General features: G+C 39.3%; 4 protein-coding genes and 1 long non-coding RNA gene across 5 annotated transcripts; 4 read left to right on the top strand and 1 right to left on the bottom strand.

The window, feature by feature from the left end:
- Window positions 1-560: 560 nt before the first annotated feature.
- Window positions 561-1,889, top strand: LOC110853411. Its single transcript, XM_022101675.2, has 4 exons — window positions 561-667; window positions 732-858; window positions 1,275-1,437; window positions 1,507-1,889. Exons 1-4 carry the CDS (start codon window positions 653-655, stop codon window positions 1,568-1,570), a joined length of 369 nt encoding a protein of 122 aa, XP_021957367.1. The 5' UTR covers window positions 561-652; the 3' UTR covers window positions 1,571-1,889.
- A 195-nt stretch (window positions 1,890-2,084) lies between these two features.
- On the top strand, window positions 2,085-2,422 carry LOC118436462. The gene is made up of 2 exons (XR_004835465.1): window positions 2,085-2,151; window positions 2,220-2,422. It is a non-coding gene; the product is annotated as an uncharacterized LOC118436462 (long non-coding RNA).
- Window positions 2,423-2,798: 376 nt separating this feature from the next.
- On the top strand, window positions 2,799-6,732 carry LOC118436352. Its single transcript, XM_035854187.1, has 14 exons — window positions 2,799-3,086; window positions 3,146-3,309; window positions 3,391-3,425; window positions 3,491-3,576; window positions 3,648-3,925; window positions 4,006-4,132; window positions 4,200-4,344; window positions 4,405-4,567; window positions 4,645-4,794; window positions 4,858-5,040; window positions 5,160-5,347; window positions 5,409-5,639; window positions 5,778-5,959; window positions 6,061-6,732. Exons 1-14 carry the CDS (start codon window positions 3,013-3,015, stop codon window positions 6,317-6,319), a joined length of 2,265 nt encoding a protein of 754 aa, XP_035710080.1. The 5' UTR covers window positions 2,799-3,012; the 3' UTR covers window positions 6,320-6,732.
- Window positions 6,733-7,362: 630 nt separating this feature from the next.
- Window positions 7,363-9,054, top strand: LOC110853320. The gene is made up of 3 exons (XM_022101573.2): window positions 7,363-7,854; window positions 7,923-8,222; window positions 8,586-9,054. Exons 1-3 carry the CDS (start codon window positions 7,792-7,794, stop codon window positions 8,853-8,855), a joined length of 633 nt encoding a protein of 210 aa, XP_021957265.1. The 5' UTR covers window positions 7,363-7,791; the 3' UTR covers window positions 8,856-9,054.
- Window positions 9,055-9,872: 818 nt separating this feature from the next.
- Window positions 9,873-13,654, bottom strand: LOC110853287 (tetraspanin-5). The gene is made up of 9 exons (XM_022101539.2): window positions 13,482-13,654; window positions 13,160-13,408; window positions 12,800-12,978; window positions 12,243-12,707; window positions 12,081-12,162; window positions 11,936-11,996; window positions 11,750-11,857; window positions 11,399-11,690; window positions 9,873-11,236 (listed from the first exon to the last, which is right to left on the bottom strand). Exons 4-9 carry the CDS (start codon window positions 12,342-12,344, stop codon window positions 11,051-11,053), a joined length of 831 nt encoding a protein of 276 aa, XP_021957231.1. The 5' UTR covers window positions 12,345-12,707; window positions 12,800-12,978; window positions 13,160-13,408; window positions 13,482-13,654; the 3' UTR covers window positions 9,873-11,050.
- Between the last annotated feature and the right edge of the window lie 336 nt (window positions 13,655-13,990).

Genomic DNA, 13,990 nt, shown 5'->3' with positions numbered 1-13,990 from the left:
CCCATTTACTACATAAATGATTACGTCACTTCATAAAATTAGCAGTCATCCTACAAAAGAGGGAAAGTCTTGAGGAGGTAAATACATAAATATTTGATAGAAAGGAAACTGTGGAAAAAAATTCGTCTAATTTTATTGAATAATCAATCCCATGAAATTGCAAAAGCAACTTCACATCTCTCTTCTTTCGTTATCTGCAAATAAATCTGAGCATCTCTAAATCTTCACTTATCCTTTTTCTTCGCAAATATTAAACAAATACTGCACACACTTTAATGTTGCACTATTTTAACAGAGAATAATATGATAATGCTGCTAGTGCATCTTTCTTTGTTATTGAACTTTTTTTTATAAAAATGACCATTTTAGAGGTAGATATTTCCAAAAAATCGATTGATCCATCCAATGTTTTCACACCGTGATGATCTTACTTTAGTTCAAGTTTCATACTTTTTATGTATACGTGCATGTGGAGAGGAGCCCTTTTTTTATTCGAATGCATATACATCCAAACCACCACATTTTCTAAACCGTTCATGTATAAAATTGAAAAGTGAAGATGTTCAAGTGCTATTTATAAGAGGCTTCTCCACTCTTCGACACGCTCTCATTTGCTCAAAGTCATCCATCCTCGTGCAAAGTTATCGCAGCAATGCTCTCTAAATCGGTAAGTAAAAAATTTGAGACGGGTTTCAGAATTGTAAATTTCAGTGTAAAAAATATTTTCTTAGTCGTTCCTCGGTGTGTTTGTGGCGGTGGGGTTGGCCGTGGTCGTGGCACACCCACAACTATTTGCCCTTCCAGACAATTATGACGAGCATTCCGAGCAAGCCCAACCACAGCGAGTGGTTCAACAAGGTGAGATTTTACAGTTTGGTTTTGGGGAATTTGAGACTTTTTGAGAAAAAATAACGACTTTAATACAATGAGATGCACACTATTCAGCACAAATAAGTGTACATTTGCGACGCATTGATGTTGACGACAATCTGAAACAAGACTAGTAAAATTTGAACAAATTTTTAAATATTTAGTAATTTGTTGTAGATTATTGATTGATTGGAAATTAGTAAAATGTAGATTTGTCCTGGAATTAATTAAACTGTAGCAAGTTTAACGGTTTAAATAACTTGAGCCTTGATTGATTTTAAAGCTTCTTAAAGTACTATAATTAATGAGTAGTCTTTTAGCAGTTTTTAATTATTTACTAAAAATAGATAGAGATATTTAATTATGGCGTAAATTAAAAATGTATGCAAATTAATGCTTCGTAGCTGATCCAGCGAGTCGTTATCGTCGGGACTCGCTCCCTGCGGCGGACCACGTGCAGGAGCATCATCACGGCTGGCCTCAGAAGGGGTGGGGCTGGCAGAAGAAGGGGTGGGGTGGCTGGCCTTCAGTCGGCCCTGTCTTCACGTACGTCCGCACTGATGGGTGGTGAGTGATGATAAGGTCAATACTTATCCAGCATAATTTCCTCAGCCTTGATTTCCTCCTTGATTCCAGGTCAAACTTCCAGTGGGGAGTTCGACACAAAGTTGGCGGAGGGAAGGGCTGGGGCAAAAAATAATTAGTTTTTCAATTTCCTAAACGTACTTTAGCTAGTTAGTGACGACACCTGTAACATAATTTCACCTATTTAATAATGTGTGACCTTAACATAATTAGTGCAATTAATTAGCCAATCCTTATCAAGAGCTTGTACTGTACTTACCACGTAATTAATTAATTGATGAGAGCTGTACAAGTAGAGCTGTGGAAAATGAGGCAACTTCCATTGAGACCCGACGACATGACAATTTTATCCCGATTTTTTTACGACTGACGACGAATTTTATACATAAATTGACGAATTGACGACCTTAATAAAGTATGAAATCGAGTCCGAGTATTTTAGACCTGCAAGAATTTATTCCTTCACACAGCAGTTCCCATTATAATTGAGGACGACGATAATGGTAATAATTCCAATGATGGGGATGCCGTGCGACTGGTGCGAATCCGGCGTGGCGACGAGTACTATGGAAGCGGTGGGGGTGGCAGTGGGGGTGGTGGAGGTGGTGGAGGTGGATCTGGTGGGGGTGGTGGGGGCGGAGGGGGATGGGGTTGGGGTTACCTTGGACCAGTGTACACCTATGCCAAGACCGACCAGTAAGAAATCCATAAAATTTTGATTTCGAATTATAAATTATTAAGTATAAATGTTTTCATTATTGCAGTTACGCCAATTTCAAGTGGGGGGTGAGGCACCATGTTGGGGGTCAAGGATGGGGACGTTAAAGCTGCTGGGACAAATTAACCTGCCGTTTTTTTAAGGACTCTTCTCCCTGTTGTTATCCTATTTTTATTTAGCCATCGTTTTCAAATTGTGACACTTGTTAAGTTGTATAAATAAAATATAAATAATCGTTAAAACTCTGGAGCAAATTTTGAAACCCCATTTTCCTCCATGTAAAATTCATGATACCTTATCTACTGTACCTCAGATTACTGCATCAGCATATTTCATAAAATATATTTTGCTATCCGGCATCAAACTCACAGATTTGCTAAAGTATTGAAAATAGTCAATGAAAGTCATGGATGCATTGGGATGGAAGTTATAAACTGGATAAAAGAGTTATAAATTGATAAACGGCCGGTATAACTGCTAATTATAATTAACTAATCATGTTGATAAATTAACTAGGGTTGATACACACTTCAAATTTTTTGGGTGCTGGTCGGTCGGTTCATTGACCTGAATCGTAAAAAGTTCTCTGGGCCAATCAAACATAATTCGTTTGGTTTGGATACAAAGCAATAGAGACGCTACGTTATTGTTTTTCCATGTAATTAATTAATTACTGGTAATTATATTATTCAGATAATTTATTAGTGTGGTAACATTTTGTGGGCAAGTTAGCAAAGGCAACCTTTAAGTTAATAATTTGCTTTGCAACTGTTTGTTTTAGAGGAATTTTCTAGAAGGTTTTTAACTTTAGCGACTGGTCGTGGGTCGAATTTCGTGAAATGAGGCGATTTTACGTCTGTGTTCTTCTCGTGGTGGGGACAACCGTTTCGACCGGACGAGGAGAGCTTGGGAGGTGAGTGACAATATTTTAGAAGTATCGTGGCATTACATTGTACTTTTTTGTCCTAAAAGTACGTCGACGTTGGAAAAGGGCGAAATCGTGACTTTTACCTCGTCAACTGTGAAGCGTGAAGGGCTTTTAAACACCCACTACTGGACGGAGAAGAACGAGCGAAGTACGAGCAAAACGTACACATTATGGGAGGAGGCGGATGTCCATTTGGTAGAGTGGCCAGGTCAGTTGTCAGCACAGGATTAATTGATCATTTAATTAATTAATAACACCAATTAATTATTTAATTGACCGTTTTTTATAGGAAACGTGACCGTCCGCGATCCCGACTGGCCTTTGGTATGGAGGAAAATCCATATCTTTGTTCTTCTTTGGTATGAATGAAATATTGTGGATTTTTTTAGCTCAAGTGGGGGAAAATTCGGGCGAAATTTGTTGTGAATCGATGCTGCGAAAGCTTTGTAGGGATCCAAATGAGGGCATATGCGTAGTAAGTGTGGCTAAACAAGTTTGTTAATTTATTAGAGGTACATCTAACAATTTGTATACATTTTTTTGCAGTCGCTACTTGTTCTTGACGTGGGGTTATCACCGCTTTTTAAAAACAGTGACACCACCGCTGACATTTCCGGCCAAGTTCATATGGTCAGAGAGGCGACGACGACAACACGTTGCGACAGAGGTGACCGTGTCGGATTTCGTCTTTGTGCACGACGCTCTAATCGTAGTGTTGGGGGAGGACGGCGGTGGAGTTGTTGTTCGCGTGGGTGGGCTAGAGTTGGCGTGGGCGATGTACGAGAGGGAAAAGGGAGAGGAATTGGTCTACTCTGTGGCGAAAGGTACATACGTGGGGATGGTTCTCTTCTTAAATAATTAATTTACTGGTTATAGTTGATAAGGATAAGTAATTTATTTGCAGGTATTTCTTCTCCCGTCAACAAGTTAGTGGGCCAGTATTGTTGCGAAAAGACTGACAAGGGGGACTTTTGTCCATGGGGGGAAACCGTGGTGGCATATAGAGAAGGAGCATGGGAGGAGAAAATTGGGTAAGTAGTGGTTCATATTTACAGCAAATTGCAAGATAATAAAGTTTTGGTGGTCTGAGTTTTACAGGATTTTTGTGTCTGTGGATGGTGCTGTCACGTTTCGTCTCCTTCTCCCTTCTATCCCCACAAGCTCCTCGTCGACACGTCTACACGCTGTCCTCGCATATCCCGACGTGGGAAAAGTGTTCCTTCTGCACGGGACTCGAAATATCGTAAGTGCGACAGATTTACTACGTATCAATGCAAGCAAAATATTTTTTCCGTATTAATAGGGAAGACTGGACGCGTATTCAATTTCATCTGGAGTGTTTCTAGGAGGAAAAAGCGTGACCGAGTTATCAAGATTTTCAGAATCTCTACACGCATCTCGAATTGGGGAGGACATGTCGCTCATCGTCTGGGACAAGTGTAACGTCTGGTACTCACCAAGCGAAGGTCCCATACTGCCAGCCACTAAGCTAATATGAACCTCGATTTGAAAGACTTAAATTCAAGTTTGGTTTGGATTTCAGGTCGAAATCTGACCAAGGCGACACATTACGTCCACGGTTTCATTCGAGATGGGCGCAGCTGGATTAATAAAACCAAGAAGGATAAGAAGGGAACACATTACATTATGGAAAAGTACTGTCGATTTGGGCGGAGGGCAAGTTTAGCGATTTGTAAGATTATAATTAATTACACCCAATAAAAAAATTTTTTATGAAGTGTGACACGTTTTGTAGCGAAGTGGGGCAAGATTGCGCTGCTGGATGAGGACAATCACTTCCATTTTGGGGTGGACACCAAGGAGGGAGGAGATCATGGGGTCGTATTCCCACTCGTGGCGATGGCAGTTGACATGAGTTTGGTGGCGGAGGAGGAACGCTTCTCAATCATACCGCATTTCGATCGGAGTAATCATCCCAGTAAGTGAATCTAATGGAGGAGAGAAAATTGAAGGACTAAATACACGCATTTTTAATTAAGATTAAGAAATTTTCTACATTTTTTCAAGTAGTTTTATCATTTTTATTCTCCTCAATAGAATTGATCTACCCTCCGCGCTACCTGACTCTGCCTTCTCACATAAATTTTGGGCCAAGCTACGCGACACGCTTGGCGATCCGTCTTCTCCCAAAGACCGTCTTCCCGTCTGAATTTATGATGCCGTTCTTCACCAATAATGCTGACCTGCCTCTCAAGTTTGCAAATTATGCGCTGCCCCCGTGCCAGGTGAGTGCGAGGAAAGAAGTGGACACCTTTTTGGTTTGTTTTATTTCTTTGCATTTTGTAGACGTCAAGCCTTTCGATAAACGGGTCGATCACTCAGAAGGCTAAGTACTACATGCTCCCGGCCTGGGGTCACGTCAACTTTACCGTCAGATTCAAGTCGTACGGAGAACGAGGGGAAGACTTGTTGCAATGGGAGGGTGCGGGTGAGAATGTGAAAAAGTTTTTGAGGGTGAGGATGAAGAAAAGGCACGAGGTCGAGATGCACGTGGATGGCGACGCGTGGGTCAACTATGTAAGTGAATGTGAGATGTGGCGTCTCTCTGAAAAGTGATTCTAGTCTCTCAATTTCATAACGACTATCACTGTCCATATTTATTTTTTTAATCGAGTTGATCAAATTGTTCTCCAACTTTGGTATATTTTTTGGCAGGAGGTGGTGATTTGGCCGAGAAGCGTGTCCGGATCGAGGCGAATCTTCATGCTCAATTTCTACACGGAAAGAATGCTTCGCTGCAATATTCAGCCCTCCGTCCCCATCCACCTCAGAGTCCTGGATGCCTTCCCTCCCTCCGGGGATGGGAAATACACTCCGCAAAATGATGATGACGATCAGTATGTGAAAGGATTTTTTGTTGTGCACATTTTAATTTTTTACAATTATTTACTTCTTGCACAGTCAAATAATTAAACACATTTATTGTGCACATTTTCAGGAGGAGTTTTCTGCGGACGGATGCGACGCACATCCAGTACGGGAAGCGATTAGAGAAAACAGAGGACACGCCTCGGACATGTTCCTCTTCTTCGTCGAAGAAAGGGGGCGAATCCTGTGGGGCGAGTAAAGGGGCGACTTCTGGCATGAAGGAGATGGATATGAAAATGGCCCAAAACATGGATTATCTCCTCAATTTGGACCTCCATAAGAACGGTGATGGAATCATAAATCATCATCATTATCGTGGAGAATTGTGAAAATACAAAAATTGAAATGTATTCGTTCCTTGTTTTCATTATGAAGATGTCTTAATTTTAATTAAAACTCACTGTTTGTTATTGTACCTCATAATAATTAAGGATAATAATAATACAATTAGTAGATGGTTGTATTGATCTTATCGTATGAAACATTTGCCTACCGATCCATATCATCTCGTGATTGCAAACGAAATGACCATCATTAAGGTGGTCAGATTTCCAACAAAAACATGCATTATTCCATCCACATATTTCCCAGGAACGCAAATAAATTCCACTTTTGACAAACGGTTTACAATTAGTGCCAATATTTCGAGTCAATATTTTCTAGAAACATTTGACGATCATTTGGTGCATTGTTAAATTACTTATGTATTAGTTTCAATAATAAAACACTTGATGAGCAGAGCCAAATTGATGGTATACTGTGAGTCATACATAATGCACAAATGATGTAATTTGAAATATCATTAACTAAAAAACTACTTACTTAATAATTAGATGATATAAATCGCGACAAAATGTTAGTCAGGTGTACGTACACACATATTACCATTTCCTACTTACTTACTTTTCAAATTCATGCACAATCTATTTTTTCAGATTGCAAATTGCGTAAAGTGAGCAAGTTCTTGGGCAATCATTTCTCTCGTCTCACATTCTACACTTGATAATACATAATAGGTTGATATAATATTAGTTAAACGGAGACAATCTATAGTAGTAGCATTCACCATTTGGCCAAGACATCGCACTCACCAACAAGTAAACAACAATTAAATAACCGGTTACATGCATAACATCAACGCGTCTAAATTGGGGTCAGAATTCCAGACCAGAATGCAAAAATTGTGATGCACATGGTTGTAATTTAGTGTCAATACGCACACATGAGATGATCTTTTGTGTGTGAAGTGTGTAAGAGAATGGTTAAAAACTTGGCTTGCAGCAAAGTGACATGTAGTTCACACGTTATGGGAAATGCAAGTGAAGGTGAACCAACAATCTGACCTATCGATGTGAATATGTGCCACTCAATTATGGCATTTGTTGTGTATAATCGTGTCGTGGTGTTGTGCACATAGCAAAATTTTTGCCATTTTTACTCTCATTTCTTTGGTGGCATCATCGTAAAAGTTTTTGTGTGTTTTTGTGTGTTGGTTGAGCTGAGCTTGTTGTCCACTGGGTCGAATCATACTTTGCACGGCGTAGGATAAGCAATTTTTAAGTCTCACTTTCTTACCACATTTACATCAAAGCATGCGAGTTTTATTTTAGCACCACTCAAGTGTGGTCAACTTAAACGGAACAAAACGCAAGACTCGCATTAAACGAATCTTTTAAGCTATCTATCTACGCAGATTGTAGATACGCATTAAAATAATAATAATAATTAGTTACGTGCACGTTTTGTTCCGGAGTAACTTATCTTCCCAGAGAGAGGCAGAAATCTTGAGGAAAATATTAAAATGAAGCCGAGTTGTTGCTTCCCGTTACGTTTTGTCATCAAGGCGGTCGCCATCCTGGACTTTGTGAGTGGATTATTGCTAAATAAAAGTGGAAATTGTCATAAAAATATTATTTGTGGTGTAATATGCAGATAGCAGCATCTCTCATCGTACTAGTCACGTCGGGTGGGTTAATTTACATATATCTTTTCCCCTCCGAAGTGGACGCGTGGTTCCGTGACGCTGGTAATAATGTGACCACGACCAACAGCAGCAGCAGTGATTTCATCTCAGCTGCAGAAATTCAGACACGTTTATCAACCTTTGTAAATTTGGACAAACTTTGGAAAGATGACGGCGGAATTTTGGCGACAGCGTTGCTTCTACTCGGTCTGATCTATTCCTTGCAAAAGCTCGTGTTGGCCTGCGTTTTGATTATTGCTGTGTTCCAAGTGAGACGAAAATATAACTAGCAACTATTTAATAATGGAGGTCTTCCAGCGTATGCTCTCCGATTTTGGCCAAATTAGTGTCGGTCGATGACAAATTTAATTAATATGAAATTTGCGAAAGGAGAAAAAGCGCAATAACTTTGGAAGGTGTAAAATTTGTCGACTTGGAGCGAGGTTTGGCGAGGCTTCTTATCTCTTTGGATGTAAATATCTCCGTCAAATCTGCGCATTGGAAGATCGTTGTCCTTTGCAAATTTCGTATTGTGATCGGTTGGCACTAGTTTAGATCAAAATTTGTGAGCATACGTCGAGAGACCTCCAAGAGCCACTTGAAATGTAAATTTTTGCATGTTTCATTTCTAGGAACGGGTAAAGCTGTTACGAATCTGGGTGGGATACAGTCTAGTAATTCTGGTCTTGTCGGTGATGGGTTATCTGAGCCTGCTTTTGGCCGGAGTGACGGAGCCCTGGTCGATCCCATTTTACGTGGTGGCCTTCATCTCGAGAGAGTACGTCATCTGGATCACGACGGCCTTTCTGAAGAAGGTGCAGTCGCAGAAGAGTGACGACGCCTTCTTGATACGCGGACGCGGAGGAGGAATAAATAATAACAAAGTTGTCTACAAACTGTGATAAGTGAGAAGAGATTGAAATAGGCTTTATTATTTTTAAGATTTTTGAAACTACGACTTAAGTACAATTTTCTACATGTTTTGATAGATTTGTAATATAGATTTTAGTTTAGGTTTAAAAAGATGACTAGGTTGCATGAATTCCTTGCGTGATTATGTAGACCAATTAAAGTTTAATAAATTAATTGCTGAGAAATGGAGTAATTATGATTAGACATATTCATCGTGGGATAGTGATGCTCCTGCATTTCAATAGGGTTAAGGTCAGATTAGGCTGTATGGTTTTTGAAGAGGTGGTCAAATGTCAACCGTGTTTCGTGTCGACTGTTGTGGGAGGTGTGCGGAAGGCGAAATGACGACATGCATGGGTCGATGAAGCTAGGCTGTAGATATGTGTAAGGTTTCATGGGATGACGAGTCACCCGAGAGAAAAAGTAGGCGACGTGTCATATAGAGCTGTGGCACCAGAGCGTCGTTTTTGGGTGGCATGATTTTGTGGGGAGAAGTAGCGTCCCACCTTCTGCCTCGGACTGGGATAAATGTGTCCATCATGTGGGGGCGTGGGTGGGTCAGAAAATAGCTGCATTACAATTTATAATTACTAAATATTTAAGGTCATTGGTTATTTTTTCCTTACGATATGGCCGCCTTGTTGGGGCGTTTGGTTGCCAGACCAAAGAGTCCATAGGCGGACCGTTTTCTGAAGGAAGATGTTGTGTGAGGGGCTTGAGAAAGTGGGTGGTGGCCAAATTGGTCTACCCCCTCTTCTCCACAAACTATGGGCGAGGTCAATGCCAAAACGAGGAGAGTGGCCGAAAGGACAACTTGGAAGGTCACCATTGCACGTCCTCCTGACTGGACTGCAATTGCAACCAGACTGGCACCACGGAGGCAGAATCGACTGATCTAATATGTACCTCTGGTGGGACAACTTGATTAAAGAGAAAAACAAGACAAAGATGGATTGGAGAAGTTTAATTAAATTATGGAAAAAAATATACAAAGACGACCCCGTGTCTTGTCCTTTTCATGAATACATTTCATTTTATTCTTCCCATTACTTTCACCGGAAGTATAGAAGAGAGAACAATTACATAAATATGTCATTGTCACCGACTTTCATCCATCAACATGTATCAAAAAGAGGAGAAATAATTAAACGACGACATTTGACTGCGATACATAATTATATAATGACTGATTTCTCAAATAGCTAACTAAACACACAAATTAATTAAGTAACAAAACCCAGCAGTATAAAAAAGGACGTGATTTATGACAAATTAATAATAAATGCTTCTTCTTACATGAATAAATTACAGTATCAAAATCCAAACATAGTATGTTTTTAATGAGTAAATTAAATAAGTTAACTAAAATTAAATGAGATTCGTTAGCAGATCAGTTAATTAAATAGTGAGTCGGAGAGGAGATAGATCGAGAGTAGAAAATAGATTGCATTAATTCTTCTTGACATGTTTCTCTTACTTCTTTCTTTCTCTTATCTTCTATTTCTCATCGTGATGATTATACTTATGTAATTTTTACAACTTAGAGTTATTTATCTTGGTTTTTCTTAAAGAGATTTCACTTTTCCTTATATTTAATGACGACGACGACGATTGATTACGGAATAACATTACGAAACATAAAATCACAACAACGAAACTGAGGAAATACAACGACAACAGACTTGCTTCGCATTAATTTCTAAATTGAATTGACATACACGACTTGAAAATCATTGGATTTACGACGCGATCGTGGTCTTCAAGTGGAGACGAGAGCACAAAATAATAAATTAGTATACCTACTTAATTGAGTCCGATTTTAAAACTAGACACGTGGGAATAATAATTAGAACAATAAATAGGAGTTATTATGTCGTTTTTAGTGTTCGGTTGGTCAAAAATACAAAAAAACTAATTAAATTGGTTGACTTAAAACCTCGGAGGATATCAGAAAATTGGGAAAATTGTTGTTTGGCATTTCTTGACATTGACCGAGATTCTCGGTCAAATATGGTAACAAAAACAAATGCGAGTAGTTAATATCATGATCAATTGAACGGAGGAAAACTATAAATATTTTTTAAGATAATGTTGTTTTTGGTTGGTTGGTTAGTTAATGGATAGCATTAAATTTTGGACGCCGGTCCCTGTTTGATTAAATATGTGTGGGGCCGGCCCCTAATTGTCAGCGCCACTTTGATCTCTGGGCAAAAACGTCAGCTCGTAAGTTCTGAGCGAAACAAATTCCTAAAATTTGTAGAAACGCGGTGGCGACGATGGCAGCAGCAACCATGATTAGATTTCTTTCCAACCAATCTTCAGCGGAGGAGAGGCAACCCGTTTCGTAAATTACTTTTGACACGTCCAAGTTCTGAATCAAACCAAAGTTTTTTTGAGTTTTATATTTCAGACACGAGTTAAATATGTAGCTGTGGGACTCGATGACTCGTCACCAAAATACCCAGAGCCGAGAAAGGATTATTATTGACGATTTTGGTGATGAGTCATAAGATTTTATGTAATATGTACTCACATATTCAGGTTTTCTCACGTCATAGCCACACTGCGTATTTCTAATCCATAATTGTTCCATGGGTTGTTTGCAGCATGAAAATGGAACGCCACAAGCTTCACGCGCGGTCGAGTTGCAATTAAAATATACATTTTTATCCCAATCACGTGCCCCCTCAATGCCGCAACACTGCAACCATCGTTCTTGAATCCAGTCGATTAAATTCTGCTGGTCAGGGTCCTCACGGTATGAAATTATGAAGGATTGGAAGCCCGAAGTCGCTTCACCCTTTATCCAATCCTTAAACATAAACCTGTACGAAAGAAAATGTTTAGTTTTGGACATTTAAATGTTGGTTAACTATATACGCACCCTAGAATTCCGGCAGATATTTCCACAAGTAAAATTGCAGCGAGAAATATGGCGTAGACGGCAAGCAAACAAGTATTTTCACGGAGGGCTCCAACACATCCTGTGAATCTGTCGGAAAATCGTTCCCATTAAGTTTGAGTAGTTTTGTAAATAATTTTGAGTGTAACTGCGAGTTGAATTAATTACCCGATAACAAAGGTCATGGATCCGACAAGGACGAGGATAAAGGCAGGGTCCAACGCTACCCCTACAGTAACAAGAAATATTAACGTTTAATAATTAATATGCGATGAAAAATTGAAGCATTTTCACAATTGTTTTATCAACTTACGAGTTAATTTAGACAAATTGGAAAGTGTTTCCTTTTCACTCCAAGCCCACACACCGACGCCCAATATGAAGAGACCCATCAACTAGATTAATAATTAGCAATTAGATATGTAATGGGTCCTTTGACCGACGTTTAATCATTCTAAATAGGTAATAAGCATACCCAAAAGATGACATTGAATCCAAAAATGAGATATTTGAGACAACATGACACCTCGGATTCATCTCGTCGATATTTTTTCAACCTGGGCGGAGGTCCAGCCATTCTCCGAACTTGGACTAAATCTCCTCCACCGCTGTCGACCCCACCGCCGCCGCCGCCCTTGAGCAAAGGGTGATCCCACGTACGACCTATTCTGACTGGTTTCTCGTTTGCTCACTCACAGACAAAATGATAATGTGGAACTGTTTCGACTCGTGGTTTTCGCGACGTGAAAAAAGGTCCACGAACGTGTCGTATGTGTATCCAAGTATTTTGGTTGTAGCAGTTTTTGTATCTTGTATCTCCAATCAGTTAGGGTAGTTATATTGTCGCCTTCCAACTCATCATGCTTATCTTCATAGTTCAATTAGTTTGGCAGTGTAGTTTGTAAATGTAGAGATTCGAGCAAATTTGGAATGTATGTATCTAAAACCAAACCACAAGAAAATATTGACAGTGAAATTAGCAACAAGAAAATATTGACTTGTTAAATATCAAACTGTCAAAACAGAACTTACGATAAGCTCTTATTTAATGGAACAGCTAAATTAGTAGAGTTCAGGGTTTATCAAAACCCCGAAACTTTTCTCGTCATATCAATATTATCCACATTGATAGTTCGATAATCCAATCTAATTAAAACTGTCGTCGTCGTACGTCGTCAACCTGAACAATCAGACCTGTCCACTCAACCCACCTGCAATATTTCAAAAACAGACCCGAGTTAAATTATTTAATTTTGACTAGAATTATAATTTCTCAATCTCAATCTTCTTTCGACACAAGTATGGAATTATTATTGTTCAATTAGTAAACCCATGAGATTGGGCAGGGCTAGAAAAAGAGTTGTTCAAGATAATTTGGAAATTCACAGTTACCTTAATTGGACCTCTCTCTCTCGCCTCTTTGTTGTCCTCTTTTGTTCAGGTGACGGAAGTCAAATCCCTTCACACTCGTCCACCTAATAACACTGACTGCTGGTTGCTGAATACTGGGCTGACTATAAAAAACAGCACCAAATAAATTCCTGCTCTCCTTTAAAAAAGTGAAGAATGAAATCCATCCCTGTCTATGTATATGCTGAGCTGCTGGTGTGTATTAACTAAGGGTGCATCCGTGTCTTCAATCTGCATAAAAATATAGCTCAAAAACAGACAAAAGTCGTAAAATTGTTGGAAAAATGGAATGTGGCGAGTTTACATGAACTCGGAATGGGTGGAGGGACCGCACCCCCTCGCAATGCTGTTGCTTTGCTCTACTTCTTGACTTATTGAGAGCACGAAACCATATTCGCCCAACTTGCAGCGTGCCTTTCATCCATTTGCACCGTGTTGTACATTTCCAAGGAGTAAAGTGGCAGGTTTCAGCAGGGTAGTAGTGACTGTAAACTGCAGCCAAGTATTTAATGTACAGTTATCCATCTATGGATTAATTAATTGTTTAAAATTAATTAAATTTGTGACCCAAGATATGACCAGAATTTGTTAATTGACTTACCAACATGTAAACCGACTACGCGACTGGATTTCGACGGAAGGCATGTGACATCACGACGCGGCTGCGAGTTAATAAACAGCTTTAAAGATGTTGTATTTTAGTTTTAAGCTGTAAAAATATTTTGTGGGTAAAACAATTATATTTTGATAAAGTTAGTGAAAAGAAAATGAAAAATATGGAATAAATTTGAGTGAAAATGTTAAACATTCTAA

Source organism: Folsomia candida, unplaced genomic scaffold (genome assembly GCF_002217175.1).
Source record: "Folsomia candida strain VU population unplaced genomic scaffold, ASM221717v1 Fcan01_Sc008, whole genome shotgun sequence".
Lineage (NCBI taxonomy): Eukaryota > Metazoa > Arthropoda > Collembola > Entomobryomorpha > Isotomidae > Folsomia > Folsomia candida.
Note: the sequence above shows the minus strand (reverse complement) of the source record. Positions and strands in the feature narration are given on the sequence as shown.

Excerpts from the sequence above, each read along its gene's own strand:
- LOC110853411 (XM_022101675.2), top strand. Across the intron at positions 859-1,274 it reads ACAGCGAGTGGTTCAACAAG|CTGATCCAGCGAGTCGTTAT; the intron begins GTGAGATTTTAC and ends AATGCTTCGTAG. Across the intron at positions 1,438-1,506 it reads TACGTCCGCACTGATGGGTG|GTCAAACTTCCAGTGGGGAG; the intron begins GTGAGTGATGAT and ends CCTTGATTCCAG.
- LOC118436352 (XM_035854187.1), top strand. The coding sequence starts at position 3,013 with ATGAGGCGATTTTACGTCTGTGTTCTTCTCGTGGTGGGGACAACCGTT. Across the intron at positions 3,577-3,647 it reads CAAATGAGGGCATATGCGTA|TCGCTACTTGTTCTTGACGT; the intron begins GTAAGTGTGGCT and ends ATTTTTTTGCAG. Across the intron at positions 4,568-4,644 it reads CTGGTACTCACCAAGCGAAG|GTCGAAATCTGACCAAGGCG; the intron begins GTCCCATACTGC and ends TTTGGATTTCAG.
- LOC110853320 (XM_022101573.2), top strand. The coding sequence starts at position 7,792 with ATGAAGCCGAGTTGTTGCTTCCCGTTACGTTTTGTCATCAAGGCGGTC. Across the intron at positions 7,855-7,922 it reads CGGTCGCCATCCTGGACTTT|ATAGCAGCATCTCTCATCGT; the intron begins GTGAGTGGATTA and ends TGTAATATGCAG. Across the intron at positions 8,223-8,585 it reads TGATTATTGCTGTGTTCCAA|GAACGGGTAAAGCTGTTACG; the intron begins GTGAGACGAAAA and ends TTTCATTTCTAG.
- LOC110853287 (XM_022101539.2), bottom strand. The coding sequence starts at position 12,344 with ATGGCTGGACCTCCGCCCAGGTTGAAAAAATATCGACGAGATGAATCC. Across the intron at positions 12,163-12,242 it reads GATTCAATGTCATCTTTTGG|TTGATGGGTCTCTTCATATT; the intron begins GTATGCTTATTA and ends TTATTAATCTAG. Across the intron at positions 11,997-12,080 it reads CAATTTGTCTAAATTAACTC|GGGTAGCGTTGGACCCTGCC; the intron begins GTAAGTTGATAA and ends TTGTTACTGTAG.